This window comes from Etheostoma spectabile, chromosome 18, assembly GCF_008692095.1.
Source record: "Etheostoma spectabile isolate EspeVRDwgs_2016 chromosome 18, UIUC_Espe_1.0, whole genome shotgun sequence".
In the NCBI taxonomy this organism is placed as follows: Eukaryota; Metazoa; Chordata; class Actinopteri; order Perciformes; family Percidae; genus Etheostoma; species Etheostoma spectabile.
In genome coordinates, this window is record NC_045750.1 from 14,916,971 (window position 1) to 14,933,988 (window position 17,018).

The 17,018-nt window shown below is 40.2% G+C and overlaps 2 protein-coding genes across 4 annotated transcripts in view; both read right to left on the reverse strand.

The window, feature by feature from the left end:
* The window catches only part of wdr26b (WD repeat domain 26b), a 17,025-nt gene extending 8,558 nt beyond the window's left edge, over positions 1–8,467 (reverse strand). Inside the window, exons 1-4 of the mRNA XM_032543479.1 lie at positions 7,719–8,467; positions 5,455–5,554; positions 4,213–4,269; positions 1,312–1,448 (exon numbers count right to left, since the gene is read on the reverse strand). Of these exons, the coding sequence (XP_032399370.1) occupies positions 1,312–1,448; positions 4,213–4,269; positions 5,455–5,554; positions 7,719–8,023 (599 nt within the window). The 5' untranslated portion in view covers positions 8,024–8,467. The remainder of the gene's footprint in view (positions 1–1,311; positions 1,449–4,212; positions 4,270–5,454; positions 5,555–7,718) is intronic.
* A 1,196-nt stretch (positions 8,468–9,663) lies between these two features.
* The window catches only part of LOC116706561 (adenylate cyclase type 3), a 14,533-nt gene continuing 7,178 nt past the window's right edge, over positions 9,664–17,018 (reverse strand). For all 3 annotated transcript variants that reach the window (XM_032543476.1, XM_032543478.1, XM_032543477.1), the window contains 18 exons: positions 16,771–16,907; positions 16,554–16,665; positions 15,852–15,979; positions 15,229–15,387; positions 14,981–15,140; positions 14,686–14,793; positions 14,473–14,549; positions 14,217–14,378; positions 13,967–14,054; positions 13,513–13,629; positions 12,483–12,754; positions 12,033–12,114; positions 11,655–11,813; positions 11,096–11,242; positions 10,860–10,976; positions 10,614–10,740; positions 10,390–10,514; positions 9,664–10,298 (listed from right to left, as the gene is read on the reverse strand). In XM_032543476.1, the coding sequence (XP_032399367.1) occupies positions 10,119–10,298; positions 10,390–10,514; positions 10,614–10,740; positions 10,860–10,976; positions 11,096–11,242; positions 11,655–11,813; positions 12,033–12,114; positions 12,483–12,754; positions 13,513–13,629; positions 13,967–14,054; positions 14,217–14,378; positions 14,473–14,549; positions 14,686–14,793; positions 14,981–15,140; positions 15,229–15,387; positions 15,852–15,979; positions 16,554–16,665; positions 16,771–16,907 (2,457 nt within the window). In that variant the 3' untranslated portion in view covers positions 9,664–10,118. The remainder of the gene's footprint in view (positions 10,299–10,389; positions 10,515–10,613; positions 10,741–10,859; positions 10,977–11,095; positions 11,243–11,654; positions 11,814–12,032; positions 12,115–12,482; positions 12,755–13,512; positions 13,630–13,966; positions 14,055–14,216; positions 14,379–14,472; positions 14,550–14,685; positions 14,794–14,980; positions 15,141–15,228; positions 15,388–15,851; positions 15,980–16,553; positions 16,666–16,770; positions 16,908–17,018) is intronic.

The following is a 17,018-nucleotide window of genomic DNA, read 5'->3' on the forward strand; positions in this document are numbered from 1 at the left end:
GGCTTCCTGTTAAATCCAGGATTGAATTTAACACCCTTCTCCTGACCTAAAAAGCTCTATATGGTCAAGCACCATCATTTCTTGAAGAGCTCATAGTATTTTATTGTAGTAGACTTACTTGTGGTTCCTAGAGTCTCTAAAAGTAGAAGGGGAGCCATGTGCCAGAAATGCTTGTTACTAGCTTAGCTCTTGGAAGCTTTGCCCAGCAGTTTTCCTTGGATTAGGGTGGCACCTAAATCCTGGTTGCAGCTGTCGCTATGGTCCTGATCCGCACCCTGCTATGCCCTGCTACGCTCTGCAGTGCCCTGCTACGCCCTGTTAAGTCCTGCTATGCCCTGTAACGCCCTGCAGTCCTCTGTTACAACATGAACTACTACAACTACTATTTCTAGTCATAGTTCCATTATATTTATTGTGACTATTATTGCCACTGTTCATCACTCCCCCAACCTGCCCGTCAGACACCGCCTACCAAGAGCCTAGGTTTGTCCGAGGTTTCTCCCTAAAAGGGAGTTTTTCCCCGCCACTATCGCAATAATTGCTTGCTCTTGGGGGAATTACTGTAATTGTTGGGTCTTTGTAAATTATAGTGTGTGGTCTAGACCTACTCTAGCTGTAAAGTGTCTTGAGATACCTCGTTATGATTTGATACTATAAATGAAATTTAATTAAACTGAATTGTGCATTGATCAGACCATGGATTAGATGATCCTGCAGCTACTAATACCCTTATATGAATCTCAGAGGATCAACGGTAGTATTGTATGTACAGTATATTGGAAAACCAAAAATTACAGCCAAACGAAAGATCATGAGAGATATTGATCCAAGCTATTGATTTTAACATGCTGTAAAAGCAATCAAAATGATTGCAGTTTAGCACAAAAATAAAAACGGATAAATACTGAAACTAGTTTTTAAAGGCCACATGATTATTGTCAATAGTCACGCTTTCCCTGATTTGAAAGATAAATACACATCTCTACCAAAAAGTAGCAGCCTACCCAACAATGTATTGTGTAACTAGATGAACAATAGCTGTGTGACAACACTGATAATACACATCTACAATGTCATTTTCAGGATGGATTTGACTGGTTAAAAACTCTGCTGGTGCTTGAAAGAGACACAATATATTCCATTCCAATGACTAACCAGCCTCCATTAAAAAGTCTCTCTGGCTCTATAGTTGGCTCAGTGGTGGGAGTTGTATTATTAGTGATTACAGAGTTATCTAAGTTTGCAGGTGTGTATTTGTGTAGACTATCTGATGACTATGAGACAGATGAAATATCAAACTTGTACCCGTACCCGCTAAGTACATGGATGCGATCTGTGTTGTACTTGAGTGGCGTCAGCTCTCCCCGGAGAACCTGCAGAGCCTCCAGGACTTTGCCATCCTCCAGATATTCTAGGTACTTCTGCTGCAGCAGCAGGAACTTCATACGCTGAAAAGAAGAGAGACATAGGTACAGAGAAGAGATTTTATATTAAACTGAAAAGTAAAGGAAGGAAGAAAAGAATGACAAGTGAGCTCATACTACTACATTAAGTTTCCCTTTGATAAGAAGCAATTTTAACCACTGATCCAACAACAGCTGGTCTGCATGGCTATAGAAGTATATAGAAAGCTTTCTAGGTACAGCTGTGCATAGCAAAAACAACAAAAATAATCCCAATTTGAAATGTATGCTGTCATTTGCCATAAATCCTTGAAATGGTGGCAGCATATTGCAGGGCGGCATGTTTGCATTATCAGAACATATTTATAGATGTAACCAAGACATGTGGTCAGGCCATTAGCCTAATTTCTTCTTACTGAGAAGACCATTGGCAAGTGTTTACCAGTCGCTGCTGCTGGTCAGTGTTCCCATTTGTGGTATCAAGAGTTTCTGTCTTATCTAAGGTATGCAGTAGGAACTGCAGCCCTGACAACGGGTGTAAGCGCATGAATTCAAGAAAACATCCACCCACAAAAGGTCTACAAATAAAGAGTGCAAGAACACATCTCCTAACTCTCCACATAGGCCTGGGATAAGAGTAAACTACCTACCAGAACTGCAGTTAAAGTCATGTTGACAATGACAACACTAATCTAAAATGGCTACCCACATTGTACAGTACATACAGCTGAAAATCAACAGCTACAGTAGCCATTCTTTAAATAACCCAAATGGTGATGGCAGTCAGAGAGACTTCTGACACGGAGCAGCAGGCACTTGACTGAGACACATGGGACAATTTTTTAAAGCTAATCTTGTCTGCTAATTAGCATGCTAGCTGGGGCTAATTATCCGGAGCTAAGCCTCATTTCCAAACTAATACTGTACAGTATGCACTAACGTACAAATGTTCATAGTATAAAATGTTGGCAGTTGGTACTCAATGCATGTACTTTTATAATTTAGTATTAACAACAAATAATACAAGAAGGGTTACATATATTAATCAAAATGACAAGTTAAAATCGGCTAACAGTTTTTTCTAAAAATGTAAGATTTTACTTTTTTCCAATGATTTTCCTTAAGCATTTTTTCCACCATCAAGTTCTTTTAATCGTTTCCCAGCTGTGAGTAGATCTCCTTTATTTCCAGTGTGAAATGCATTGTGGGACACTAGTGTAGTTCAAATTTGGAATGTGTTGTACCAAAATCTCTGAGTAGTGAGTCCACCTAATTTGCATTACTTTGGATGCAGTACATACGTCTTGTTATAATGACTATGAAGTGTGGAATTGGGAAACAGCTATGGTTATACTCTTTCCGTTGTGAATGAAAATAATTTTTAAAGCTGACAATGATATTTGAGATTTTAACAGTTCTGATAACAACATATTGGCTTACAGTCATCTGACATAAACACATAACACATGAACAAGTGTCCATTTGTTTTATTAAACCTAATGGTGACAATAATATGTACAAAACAAGATATTTTAAATTTGAAAACTAAACTTGTCAGTAACCTCCAGGGGACAATGTAAATAATAGAGAACTGACCATTTCAGACATGTTTTTGGCATTTCTATAATTTCTTATTATAGATCTACTGCCATACATACACGCACACATATACATACATATATATATATATAAATAAACAAATCTGCAGCAGGCTAAGTCCAACTAATTAGTTGCGTTAAATTTATATATATGGGTCAATCAATTAAAATATTTAATTGCGATTAATAGCATCATTGTCCATAGTTAACTTGCGATGAAATGAAAATTAATTTTGATCTGCTCTAAATATACTTCATAAAAGGTATATTATTAAAGTTTTTAATGCTCTTATAAACATGGGAGCGGACAAATATGTTTGCTTTATGCAAATGTTTATTATTATTGCAACAATCCAAGACAATGACAAATATTGTCAAAAATATTCTCCAGATAACCTTAAAAGGCACTGTATGCTCAGAAAATATGCTGAAAGCCTAATATGGCAAACGTAAGCCCATCAAGCAACAACAGATGGGCATATTGACCTAAATGGAACATTACTTGGTAATGCTAACAAAATGAAGTATCCCACTTTACATTTGTACTTCTTACTTCTTTGTACTTCTTACGTCTCCGTTGCAAACTATCCAGCGCGGCCTGCCTTTGGTGAGGGGGGGGGGGTCTCTGCATCAGCCTTTCGCTTGGCCAGCAAGTGGTATTTGAGACTTGACGTACTTCGGAGGTAACTCAACTCACCTCGACAGCACATGCAAATAATTTAGTCTTGTCGAGATACCCATGTGGAAGGGCTTTGAAACTGCAATTGCAATTCAAAAAGAGACTTTTCTAAATCCATTTCTGCTTGCCATTGTGGATGCGTGAAGAGAAGGATGGAGTGGCCCGAGGCCCAAATCCAAAACGGGTTAACGGCGTCTATCATGTAAATCTTAACAGCCCTAATACATGTATATAATCAACAGAAAATAGCCTATTTTGAGTCTATTAGTTTTAATCAATGTTGGGACAAGCTAGAGGAACAGAACACAGAAAAAAATTCATGCTTGCAAAGCCGCACCACATTTTGCTTAAAAACGAACCACAAATTCATTCCCTTAATCTAATGAGGTGTCCACTCCGAGGTGTCATCCAGAACGTTTTGGCTTTCAGTGTCCTACAACAAGAACCTGTAGCCCTGCATTTTAGTGGAACCATTCTAGAACCTCCAGTTGTGCCTTCTAACTGTCTGTCATTCAGTTCAAGGGGAGCTTACCACAATGGCATTGGGAGAATGCATCAGTGCTCTCAGCTCATTGAGATCATTCTCAGCCTAGATCAAAACAAAGGGAGGGTGATGGAGGGGAGAGAGAGAGAGAAATGGTAAGCTCAGCAGTTTCCATGCATGGAGAAACAAAACTTATCACACCAGCAGTAATACAGATGATTTGGTCAAAAAACATACTGGTCTCTTGTGTTATTTATACAGTAGAAAAAATAGATTTCGGGAATTAAAACACTGTCTGGTTTACGATCTGGTTTGTGGAAAGTACAACCATACTTGCCACATCCAAAAATGTACCACTATTTGGGTCAAAGCTGGTGCTATTTTCCCATCCTGCAGTTCTAACATAGGATCATTATTCTAGATGATTCACAAGGCCATATTTAATAAGATGTGTGCTTTCATAAGCCTCAGCTCTAAAATGTTGGAACAAGAATTATTTTGTTGCAAGAACAGGGTGATACAGCAGAGAGTGTTGATTTCAAAACCAATTAAGGAAAAATGTGCTAAAGTGTGCCAATATAAACTCAATGTTTTCGAAACCCACATTACCGGCCTAATGGAGTCCTAACTACATCCTGCAGTACCACTGTGCTATGCTTTGGGTGTTCTGATTAACGTTTTTTTGATCTTTTAATATAATAATGGGCACATAATGGGGAATGTGTCTTGTTATTTTGTTATACAAATGACGGAAAATGGTTTGCTAGAGTAGGCATAATAGTAATAATGAGCAGTTTAAGTCAGATTTTCCCCAGATTTCTCAATTATAATTTGAACCCAATTTAATTTTGTTCTTTTCAATACAATCCATGACATTGAATGTCACAACATGAATTATGTGCTTATTGGTTAAAGAGTTTAAATAAAGCTATGTGCCCTATAATTGCCAGTTCCAAAATCAAATAGCACTTTAAGAGGAAGCTCTGTTAGTCAAGACAAGAGTTCCACTAGTACTTGTCAGGAATGTGTATGAGTGGTCCAAATGCAGACCACTTTAAGTACTTTGCTTATGCTTTCCGAGCTTCCTTTAGTATTTCCTAACAGGAATCATACTCGCTTTTGTCGATACGTCATATGAGACGATCGCATACATATATGTCTGCTGGTTTCTTGACAAAACAAGCTCTTCATCTTACAGTACAATACAGACAATAGATCACCAGGAAGGTCACCAATTCCCTGTCTATCAAACTGCATGCTATTATGTAACCATGGTAACCCAAGACCAACCTTGTCCCACTCCCCCTCCATGACATGGTTGCGGAACTTGGTAGCCGAGGAGTGTTCCAGTCTGCAGCCTGATTCCTGCATCAGCAAGTCCACTGTCTGACTGCAGAAACACAGAGAGAGAGAGAGAGAGAGAGAGAGAGAGAGAGAGAGAGAGAGAGAGAGAAGGGGGGGCAGACAAGGTTAGCTGGCAAACACAAGACAGGGGAAATAAAAGAAAGCAGAGTAAAGTCTTAAAATGAATTATAAATCAATCTTAACAATCAAGTGCACAGATAACATTTCAGAGCCCAGTCAAGACTTGAAAAGTTAACTCATGATTATTGATTATGTAAAGTACCATTTCCAGGCAGATTACTCAACTTTTCTTGTTTGTCTAATCATCTATTTCACCGATGTGACTGTGCCATGGCCACAAGGATAGCAAATAGGTGAGTGGGAGATCTGCAACAGTAATTGTAACACTGGGACAATAATAACGTCATTGGCTGACAATAGGATGAAGGCAATTTCATGACCAACAATGTCTGAAGGAAGCCAGCCTAACACAGTCGTGTCACCAGAGCATTATTTGTGGACAGTAGGAGACTCACTAACATGAGCCGAGCTTCCACTGCAGTTGAGATCATCCTCTCAGCCTGTGAACCATGAACCATAACTATTTAACCATAATCTGTCCAAACACCACCTCCCAGTTAAACACTACACCACCAGAAACAAGTCTGCTGAAATGTGTGTGTGTGTGTGTGTGTGTGTGTGAGAGAGAGAGAGAGAGAGATATAAGTGGGTTGGGGTGGCTGACACCTTCAGCATGATGACATCATTTTCAGGTATCAATGGAGTGGCGCAGCAGCTCTGTGTTGAGTGTTGAGCCTTTCATCCAGCTGGCTGCTACACTGATTTCTCTTGCATATTCCCCCAGCAAAAATGTAGGGGCTCTGTCTCCTACAAGAAATCCCCCCCCCCCCCCCCCCCCCCCCCCCCTTCCCCCCTTTGTAAACATAGCGATGTTAGGCTGTCTTTTATAATGCCTTGTAATGGCAGCTACACTTTCTCAGCTGGATACCAGAGATCTGCGGATGTCTAGCTATTCCGACAGTGGCTACCCGAGCCAGAGGGGTAGACATACATTTCTTGAAACCCCACTATGCTATAATTAGATTCAAACACAGCGCTTCCATTTAAAACAGCTGATAGAAAGCGCATTCTTCAGCGGCCATGAAAACAACAGATTCAGTTCAATCCATGATCAACTGTATCGACTGCTGTCTTTAAATAAATACATGCCCCGATTCATGCTTGCTACTGTTTGCGACTGACTATTGACACATTGCTCTGACAGTGACAGAAAAATAAATACACTAATCCAGAAAGAAAATGATCATGATCGGTAGATAGCTGCATATGTGGACTAACTTGATATAATAAAAGACATGGACAAAATGACAACCCAGGACGTGCAAACGGCGCACTCGGAATACTAAAATAACCAGGGCAGTTTTCATAACCACGCTAGTTATTACAGTGTGGCCGACCTATCCACAAACGGTCTTGCAAAAAAAAAACATATTATTCTTCCCGAGGCAATCAAGATGGAAAATGAAGAAAACCACCAACCAGCAGGGCGAAAACCGACATTCACAACCCGCACTAACATTTCCTCCGCATTTTTTTTGCAATAGCATTGAAACGCACCAATGTACACTGCAAACTCGATAATCCACCTTGTGTAAGAAGCTAAATCAAGTGTTATCCATTCGCGTGACATTCATTTTATGCTTTGCAAACCATAACAAGTCAGCGGATCTCTGATTAAACGTTACTAGATGATGTAATGCCTTTAATTCAGTGCAAAATATATTATGCTAAGTAACGCATCATTGCGCTAATGGCATATGAAACATATTTCAGCTAATAATAGATTTGTTAAGCAGACACGTTTTAGTCGGTGTTTTATGTTTGTGTGAAGGTTTAATGTCAGGACATAGCACCTCAGCGCAGGCTAGTGCGGTTAGCTATCAAGCGAACTGTTATTGTGCAAGATGGACCCCTTCTTTCTACCAACAGCCGAGCTCACAGGCTAACTAACGTTAGCTAACGTTACCCCATCCCCCATGTTTGTGTCTGTCAAGCGCACTAATAGCGCTTTTACCATCTGCTAAGTAGCCGTTTCACACGAAACACCAGTAATGTCGATTACATGTCATGTGTTCAACTGTAACATTATATACTTATGTAGGTTTTTCATCGACTTTGAATAAACTTACTTCAGCCCTAGTCCGTGGAGATGTTGCCCTATTAATCGTATGACATCTTCCTCCGCCTGCGATAGCCGTTTTTTCTTTTTCAGAGAGCCAACCTCCGAGCCGGAGGCCGTGGAGGCAGTTGAAGTCCCCGAACCGGGCCCGGCTGAAGCACCGTTACTGGTACCGACGCTATTCCCGTTGTCTGTGCTGGAGAGAAGCCCATTAGAGTGGGTTCCGCCAGCCGAGGATGACTCCCCGTTTTGAGCACTGTTAAGGCAGGAGAGCTCTGGAGATTCTTGTCCCTGTCCTGCTCCGTTTGCCTGCATGCTGCTGCTAAGATTGTTGACAACACTTCGGTTAAAGTGGATGGCAGAGGTGGCTTGAGAGTGTGGAGAGTGAGTAGCAAGTCCTAATAGAATTCCCGACAGGCCTGTTACAACCGCTGAAGCCCCGGGCTCTCCTGCTCCCTCCGCCGCCGAGGCTCGGTGCTTCTTCCGCGGGGGCGGCGACGCTCCGCCGGTGTCCGAGTCGGAGGAGGAGGAAGCGGAGGCCAGAGTTTCCTCACCGAGAGCGGCCGTGGTTAGAAGCCGGCGGAGCTCCGGGTGGGAAATCAAGGTTAAGCTTCCAGATTTGAGGCCTTGTTGTTGGGCTCAGACCGGACTGTCAATATGGGAGCGCTGTCAGTTAGCCCGTTTTTGTTGTTGTTTCTCTCCAAACAGCTGCAGCTATAATGGAGTCCTGACGCCCTGACGTAACCGGAAATTCCTACACTACCAAGCTTCCGGGTAGAACTATAATCCATGGGTGGCGCATGAGATGCTAGTTAGCATAATAATTAACTGACAACAATAACACATCACATTAAAATTCATTCTAGTCTCTAGAGACCTGACTTTAATATCCGGAATTTCACATATGCAATAATGTGTAAACGATATATTGACTTTCCACAGGTGTGCAGCTTTTACATCTCTAACTAAACCGCTCACAAACTCAATTAATCATGTTAGCCAAATTAGTTATCTCCAAGAACAGGCCTGCACACAATGGAGGTAGAGGGTTTTTCATTTTGGCTTAAAGTTGACTTGACCAAAATGTAATTTTAAAATATTAAACACATGGCTATGTAAACAGAATAAAAGCAGCAATTGCTCGTGCAGTTCATATTTAAATATAGGTTATCATAAAGAGTAAGGGTGGAAATCGTCCTACTTAAAATAAAAAGGGGTCACGCATCAGTCACCACATTGGTATACTGTATATTACCTTAATCTACAGATCCATTCCAGTCACTTTTCAATAATCAATAATAATAATGTTATTCAATTTCTAATATATGATTATTTTCATTGGGCCACAGTAAAAGCAAAGGTGTAACAAATAACATTGTTGATGGCTCTGCTTCATTAAATGTCCTTGTAAATCAGTGAGCCGGTTTGCACAATAAGAGTCATGTTTCAACTGTTGGGATTATTTTGTAGTGGGACATCATCATCATAGACTGTATGTAACTGTTCCTTACAGGAAAACTAGCTGACAAAGTCTGATCAAGGTCTTTTTACTACCAAATCTGTAAATAAATGAATGTATCAATTAATGACTAAATAATGAAGTGGCAGATACAACAACTGTATTTATAATTAGATCACTGGTGCAGCACCTACCTTTGTCTTGTCACAGTTATACCTATACTTATCTTTAGCATGATAATGCTAATATTCTGCACGTTACATTTGGCATAGATTATTCATTCTTATACTTTAGTAGTAGACATCAAAGTCCACATTTCATAAGTGATGCTGACATCATTACATAATATATCAATTCGATTTTTTTTCTCTTTATTTGAAATTTGTATATCATGATTAGCAATTAGAAAATCCCCCCTACATACTTGTATTTTCACAAATTTTGCTTGATTAGAATTATTCTCAAGAGTGCATGAACCACAAATGAATCTCAAAAATATAATGCAAACTTGTTTTATTAACACAGTATAAACACAGTGTGATTAAGCTATTTTACAAAACCTTATCTTAAGGTGAAACAACACAGGAAGTGAGTTTATATATCTGTTTCAACTAAGCTTGGAATTTCCATAGCACTTTATGAATCAAGTGAAAAATCATACAAATCTTGAATTCAGGAGCTCTGTGAGATCGTCAACTGTATTCCCAAATCATGTACAACTATACAGTTACAGTTCTGTTATAAAATTCCTTTATTGTGGAATGCTATTTCACAGTCGTAGTGCTCACATTAGTATTACTTTGTTGTGTTGGTCTACTTCCATATGTTTTACATTTATATAGAGCTTATGAAAACAATCTATGTAGGTAACCTGTGTATATGAAAGAAATTGAGCAGAGTGGACAATTCAGCTTATTCTTGTGTCAACGGCTTTTCACTAGGTGAGAAGATTCAAAGGTCCCCAACTTGGTGTGGAAGGGCAGTGGTCACTGGTCCGCCATTGCTGCTGGGTTTATCTTTTCCTTTCATGAAGAAGGTAAGCAGCTCCCCTTTGCCTTTGACAAATATGGGCCCTCTTCGGATAAAGCGGAAGCCATACTCCTTAAGAATGTCATAGCAGTCCTCCACTACCTGAGGGCAGAGCAGGGCACAGCATTTAAAGGAGGAGGATGAAATAAGTTGAGGAGAGTAATAAGTATGTCTGCTTTTGTGTTTGTGCTACCTGGATGTTTCCCATCACTCCGGTGGACTCCATTCTGCTGGCTACATTGACTGTGTTGCCCCAGATATCATAGTGAGGTTTACGGGCTCCAATCACCCCAGCCAAAACTCCCCCCTTATTTAGACCTGAAGGGGATCAACATGAAAACATGGACATACACGCTAGCAAATGGGCGAACATACAGACTTAAATACGCACAGCCACATACAGTAGCCTACACTAACCGATTCGGAGCATGAAGTTGTTGAAGGACTGTTTGTTGAGGTTGTTGAGGGTGACTTTCATAGCCAAGGCAAAGTCAGCCAGATCAGCGAGGTGTTGCCAGCGCTCAATCAGTGACTGATCCTCTGGCTGTGGAACAACAGTACAACTTTTTACTATTATTACCATGTGCAACACCAGTTAAGATAAAATGGTACAACAGGTTGTTATACTTAGACATGTATATTTGTAAGCTAGAAGCTGTGAACCTTGCGGTTGCTGTATTCATTCGTGTTGCTCTCTGGGGTGAGTCCTGATGCGGCCATGTAGGTGCTTCCTATTGTCTTGATCTTAGTGATGCAGCGGAACTCATCCCTGTCTAGTAACTGGAGGAGAAAGCACATATCAGTTAGTCAAGGGGGAATTGTAGCAATTTAAACTCTGATAGTTGTACCAATAGTTCTTATTATGTACAACCAGCTGTACAAACGCAGCTGGGACTCACACTGTCAAAGTCGGAGATGATCTCATTGAGAATCCTGAGACACTCAATGCCGCCGTTGTTGATGTTCTCTTCAGTGTAGAAATCAGAAAAGTTGGGGATGGAAGCAAACATCACACCTATTTCATTGTAAGACTGGCTGTACAACTCCTACAAACGACACATGACATGGTGTTAGTTTTTTTCCGATTTTCCATTTTTGATAAAACCTTTCTTTATCAAAAAGCTCATTATCATTGACTATTAGAATACACCAGAGGAAAGCTTTAATATGTTGTTATGAAATGGACCACACGATGGCACTGATATGCAATAGATTTCATTGCAATGTTGTGAAGGCCTCACATCCTGTATTCATTTAATGATGCAATTGACATTAGTATGTAAAGGTGCTTTTGAACAGTTATTTGCGTTGCCCCTGATGAAGCTGTAAGGTGTAATGTCTTATAAACAGAATCATGACCTTCCTCTTACTTCCTGAAATTCCTGAATCATACCCTTTTTATATTTCTCACATTTCTAGATCATATTAGCCTATAACTTGGCACACGCTCAAATGCACCTCATCTCTCTTCTTAGTGCCCAGAAAGTGTTTCGCTACATGCTCTGGCAGCATGTTGGTGACCAGGGCTTCGTTCCAGCGTCTCATCTCAAACACCCTCTCCTTCTGGTCATGCACACCGATCTTCCACAGGAACAGCTTCCTGGACTGGTGCTCCAACTACACACACCACAGAAGGAATGGAAAGCATATAATGTTAAGATTAAGTAAGTAAGTTATTTGGAGAGAAAAACACACCATTATAGGATGGTGATAATTGTTTTGCCCTTTTCGAGAAAGCTTTCTTTTGTATGTACTGACTTTTTAGTGCTGACTGTATGAAGCAGACAGGCTGTGGGTCAGCAAAGTGTGACACAGTGTGGGTGTACAGTGACTCACATGGCGGGCAAAGAAGTAGAATCCGATCATCATGACAATGATCATCATGGTCATGAGGTACTTGGATGGCACTATGGAGGTTCTGGACACAAGATAGAGGCAGAATAACACAGAAAAAATAGTATACTTCAGTGTATTAGAAATATATTAGTATAATAAAGTTATTACAAATATATTTTTCCTTTTGTCCTTAATTTAAAGTGTATTTAACATAATGTTAAAAAGTGTACTTTAAAATAGAGGTAATTAAGTTTAACTTCAAAGTAATAACATTAAAAATACTCATTCTGCAATTCCTATAGTGTTATTTCAGTGTATGTATAACAAGTGTACTTTAAGTATATTTTAAATTGTATGTATGTTTACTTTTTCTATTGGCTTATTTATTTATGCATTTTCAATAGCATGACACAACATCACACCATTCATCTGTTTTTATCCATTTCTCACCTGTACGAGGCATACTGTATATAGTCATACAGGTCATAAATGTCCCTCCAGCTGTAGATATCAACAGCTCCAGTTGCTGTGACAACCAGCATCATGAGGCCCAGCTTAACCAGGTGGCTGACCTGTACCAACATGGCGGTGGCGATGAGTGACATCACGGCCATGAAGCTGTAGTGCTTTGGATTCTCTGCACAGCCTCGGTCACCAAGCGACTCAAGCACGGGGCCGGAGGTGCTGTTGAAGACTCGAAGGGACGGTGGAACACAGCTCAGCTGCAATATCAGAGATGAAGGGCATGAGTCTATTTCAGTTAACACCTGTTATGTAGCCTACATTTGTGACTTTCACATAACTTGAGGGGGACATTCATTTATTAATTCCAGTGTTGAAACATAAACCTGGCAGAGTCACATTGAAAATATAATTCTGGCTGGCACTTACAGTATAACTACTATAGCTACATTACATAATTGGTATAAACTATATGTTGAGGATAACCCTGTTACAATAGCAATAACAGGAAAAGTAAAACATGTTTGCTTTTTTTTTTTTTTCCAAGCATTTTTGCCCAACTGTGACTATCACCTCCACATGACAGCTAAGACAGGGAAATTACTGTTCACTTTCGCATCACCTATTCCTGTCATTCCCATTGGGCCGTGACAAATGAGCCAGCAGGCAGCGAGACAGACAGCTAATGGACCCCACTGGGAGCATGTAGTCAGACACATAAAGGGTAGTGATAGTTTGATGAGGACAAAGTGGAAACACACAAATGGAAAGACGTGCACACACACTAGGGTTGGGTGATATGATGATACGTACCGGAAAGGCGGCATTTGATTAACAGGAGTTTGGCATTATGATGTATATAGATTTTTAGGCATTTACAGTAATTCACTGTATGAGCAAAACATTAGTATATCGCTCAAGCCTAACACACACACACACACACACACACACACACACACACACACACACACACACACGCAATTTATTAAAGTTACATCAAAGTGTCCTGCAGTCTTACCATGTCAGCGATCACAGCCATGGTGAGAACAAATATGGCCGCCATGGCCCATGTGTTTCTGGCCCACCGTGTGCGATCAATCCACACTGAGAAAGACACCAACCTTTTGGAGAACATCTGGGACAAACAAACACAGGTAATGTACAGTAACGTATTGTGTCTCTATACTTTATAAGATTCCATCAGTCTTGTCAGTCAAATTTAATTTTTACAAATGAATGTTTATGGTATTGCCTTTGAGCAGATTATTTTTATTTATATTCAGAGGCTCATTGAAAATCAAAAAAGAAAAAATATCCCGGTGTTAGTGTGCCTTCTTTGATCATGTACATCTGCATCAGAAGTGGTTGAAAATGTTCTCGCGCCAAAAAAGTTGGAAAAGTGCTGCACAAAGACATTTTAAATAAATTGTTTCCCATCACCACAACCATGGATACTAATTTTGTTTTCTCACCCTAGGGAAGATGGCCGCCAGGGAGCACACCGCGAGGATAAGCAACAACACCTCTCCTATTGCAAAAGTCACATAGTTGACAGCCAAACTGGAACAAAAACACACCTCTTCAGTCAATTCCTCGGTGTACATTTGACATTTTTAAACACAATAGATCCATATACTGTATGTATTCACAGATTTGTGTGTGTGTGTGTATGTGTCTGTTTTTAATGAGATATATGAGACAAAGTAATGTATGTGAACTCACAGTGGGTCTATAAACACCTCCATTGCTGTGATGAAGAAGAGCACAATGATGCAGCAGCAGAAGGCCGCTCCGCTTCGCTTCTCCTTCTCTGAGGAGTAGTGCTCCTCCAACTTTGCATCCACGAAACGCAACGACACAGGGTTGATCTGATGATCCTTTATTCTGTAAGGAACACACACAGATGTAATCCCTCTAACTTTGTAACCATCGTCTTCGGCTTTTGTTATCTTGTTTTTTAATTGTCTCATGTTCTCACATTTGCTGAGTTTCTCTCTCCAGCAGCTCCTGCTGCAGCCGACTGTTGATCACTTGTTCCTCGACCATCTTATTCCTCTGTTAATGGCAGCGAGAAAAGAAAGATCATATAGGCATATTTCAATGGGTACCGATATACTCTTTACCTAGATGCACTGGTGTGAAAACCTGAGTTTATGGTTGACAATGAATAAAGACATTTATCATAATGTACCTCCTGCTTAGACTCAGTAGGTGTGGATTGGGGAGAGGCTGCATTCCAATTGGTTGCTGTAGTACTGATCAACTTGTCTGAGTTTCTGTTGGACAATGTGCCTGGTTTCTGAGGGCAGAAAAGCAGGAAAAAAACATCTGTTAATGTGATACAAATAAAAACAGCTAATAAGAAACTACATTTTAATGTAGTGTCAAAAGTATTACAGTAATTTAACCTCACTTTCTTTTTGATTCCATCTAGGTTTGTGAGTTAATAATCATGAAGAAACCATGTTTTTCATAAAGTCACTCACATTTTCACTGTGCCCATTCGCCACCTGTTTAGACACCAGGACCAGGTAAGTGTCGATGCCTTTCTCCAGCAGGTACTCGCACCTCTCCCCGCCGTCCCCTGGCTCCAGTTCAAATTCTCCATGCAGACTGTCCTTGGTGGTCTGGGAAATATGCACTCTCCTGTGTAGCACACAAACTTCCCGACATAAAATGCATGAAAGAATGTGACTGCTCATCCTGAGAGCGAAACAAAGTATTGTTTTCTCACCCAGGAATCCCCCCAGATTCCATCTTATTGGCTACAGTGACATCTGTGGACCAAACGTCAAACTGCCACCTCTTCTGCCCAAGCACTCCTCCCAGCACGGTGCCCGAGTGAACGCCCACACGCATGTCCACGTCGGTTTTAGTCTTCTCTCGCACGTACCTGAGGCAAGAGGAAAAGTGGAGTGTCTCTATTGTATCTTCAAAGTCATTCTTTAAAGTATTCTTCCATATTCACATAGATTTAAAGATAATTTTGGGGCATTTTTAGGACTTTATTCAACAGGACAGCCAAAGACAAACCTCTATATATGGGCGCCCCCTCTACCAACTGAGCTATCCAGGCGCCCATATTCATATAGATTTAAATTTATATTTATATTCCTACAATTTAAAAATTTAGCTTGTCTTTTTTCTCTCCCATCTCTTCTCCTACTGTGTTTATTTAAATTGTCGACTGAGGAAATAGGCCTTTTTCTTATGATTGTCTGTTGTCTTATACAAAAGATATATAAATAAACTGACCACGATTCCACTTCTACATCATCACTATCTCTTCCTTTCACTCTGTTTGTCTTTTGTAGCGTTTATGTCGTATTATTGATTCAAAATAAAATCACTACTTACGATATGGCGTCTACCATCGCTAGGCCCATCATTATGGAGCAGGCAGCGTGGTCATCTCGGAAGTCAGGAAGACCACAGATGCAATAGTAACAGTCTCCGAGGATCTTTATCCTCAGTTGGTGATGTTCCTGCAAGAGAGCAAGAGAATAGAGGGTGTTGTGCATATTTAGGCTAAAATAAGTGCAGAAAAAAACCAATTTGGCATAGGAAGAAAGAAATATCAATGCAAATGTTGTTAATATGTTTCATTCCATTTTTTTAAAACTCTGAACAAAGCCTCTCTATCTGTTTAAATTGGTATTATACATTTGTATCATACATTGTAACACTGTGTTCCTTTCTGAAGATTTATCTGCGTGAATCTATCTTCAACCAATATCTCACGTCATCTAAGTGAATAGAGCAATTGTAGGAAAATGTAAATATCCTTGTGTGTCTCAGTATCCCTGCTTTGTGTCACTTTGTTCTTCCAGATCTCGTAACTGATTTCCGAATCATCTCACAGAGGCCAGTAGATGACAGGATACAAACAACAAAACCATTGTGATCGAATTGTTTCACAGTAAAACAGTAAACCATTGAGAAATGACATATCCACCTGTGTAAAACATTACCAGTACTCCTACCAACAACATCCCAGTAGATTGTCTTGATCAAATCTGTACAGTAAACTACAACGGAGACAGAAAAACAAACACTCACTTCTGCCAGTTTATCGAAGCGGGCGAACAGTTCATTAAGCAGCTTTACGAGCTCCTGGGCGCTACAGGCTGAGGACAGCTGGGTGAAGCCCACTATGTCAGCAAAAAGGATACTGGAACACAAGTGAAGAGGTTGCAATGTGACATTTAAAAAGCTGTGGAAAAAAGAAAAGGTCCCGTAACAATGATCATCAAAAGCTGATTTTTGTGATCCTGACCTGACATTTTCATGGCGGTACATGTACATGGTGTTGAACTGCTGGTGCCGTCCCTCATTCTGATCGGCCTGGTTCTTCATGCCCTGCAACATCTCGTCAGCGATGTGTTTGGGCAGGATGGACAGTAATAGTTCCTCCTACATGGAGACACATTTGAAGAACACTGAGTTTTGTCAAGTTTAGCACTGACAGAAATAATCCATCCATCACATGTGTATTTTATTGTGTGTCTGTGTGTGTGTGTGTGT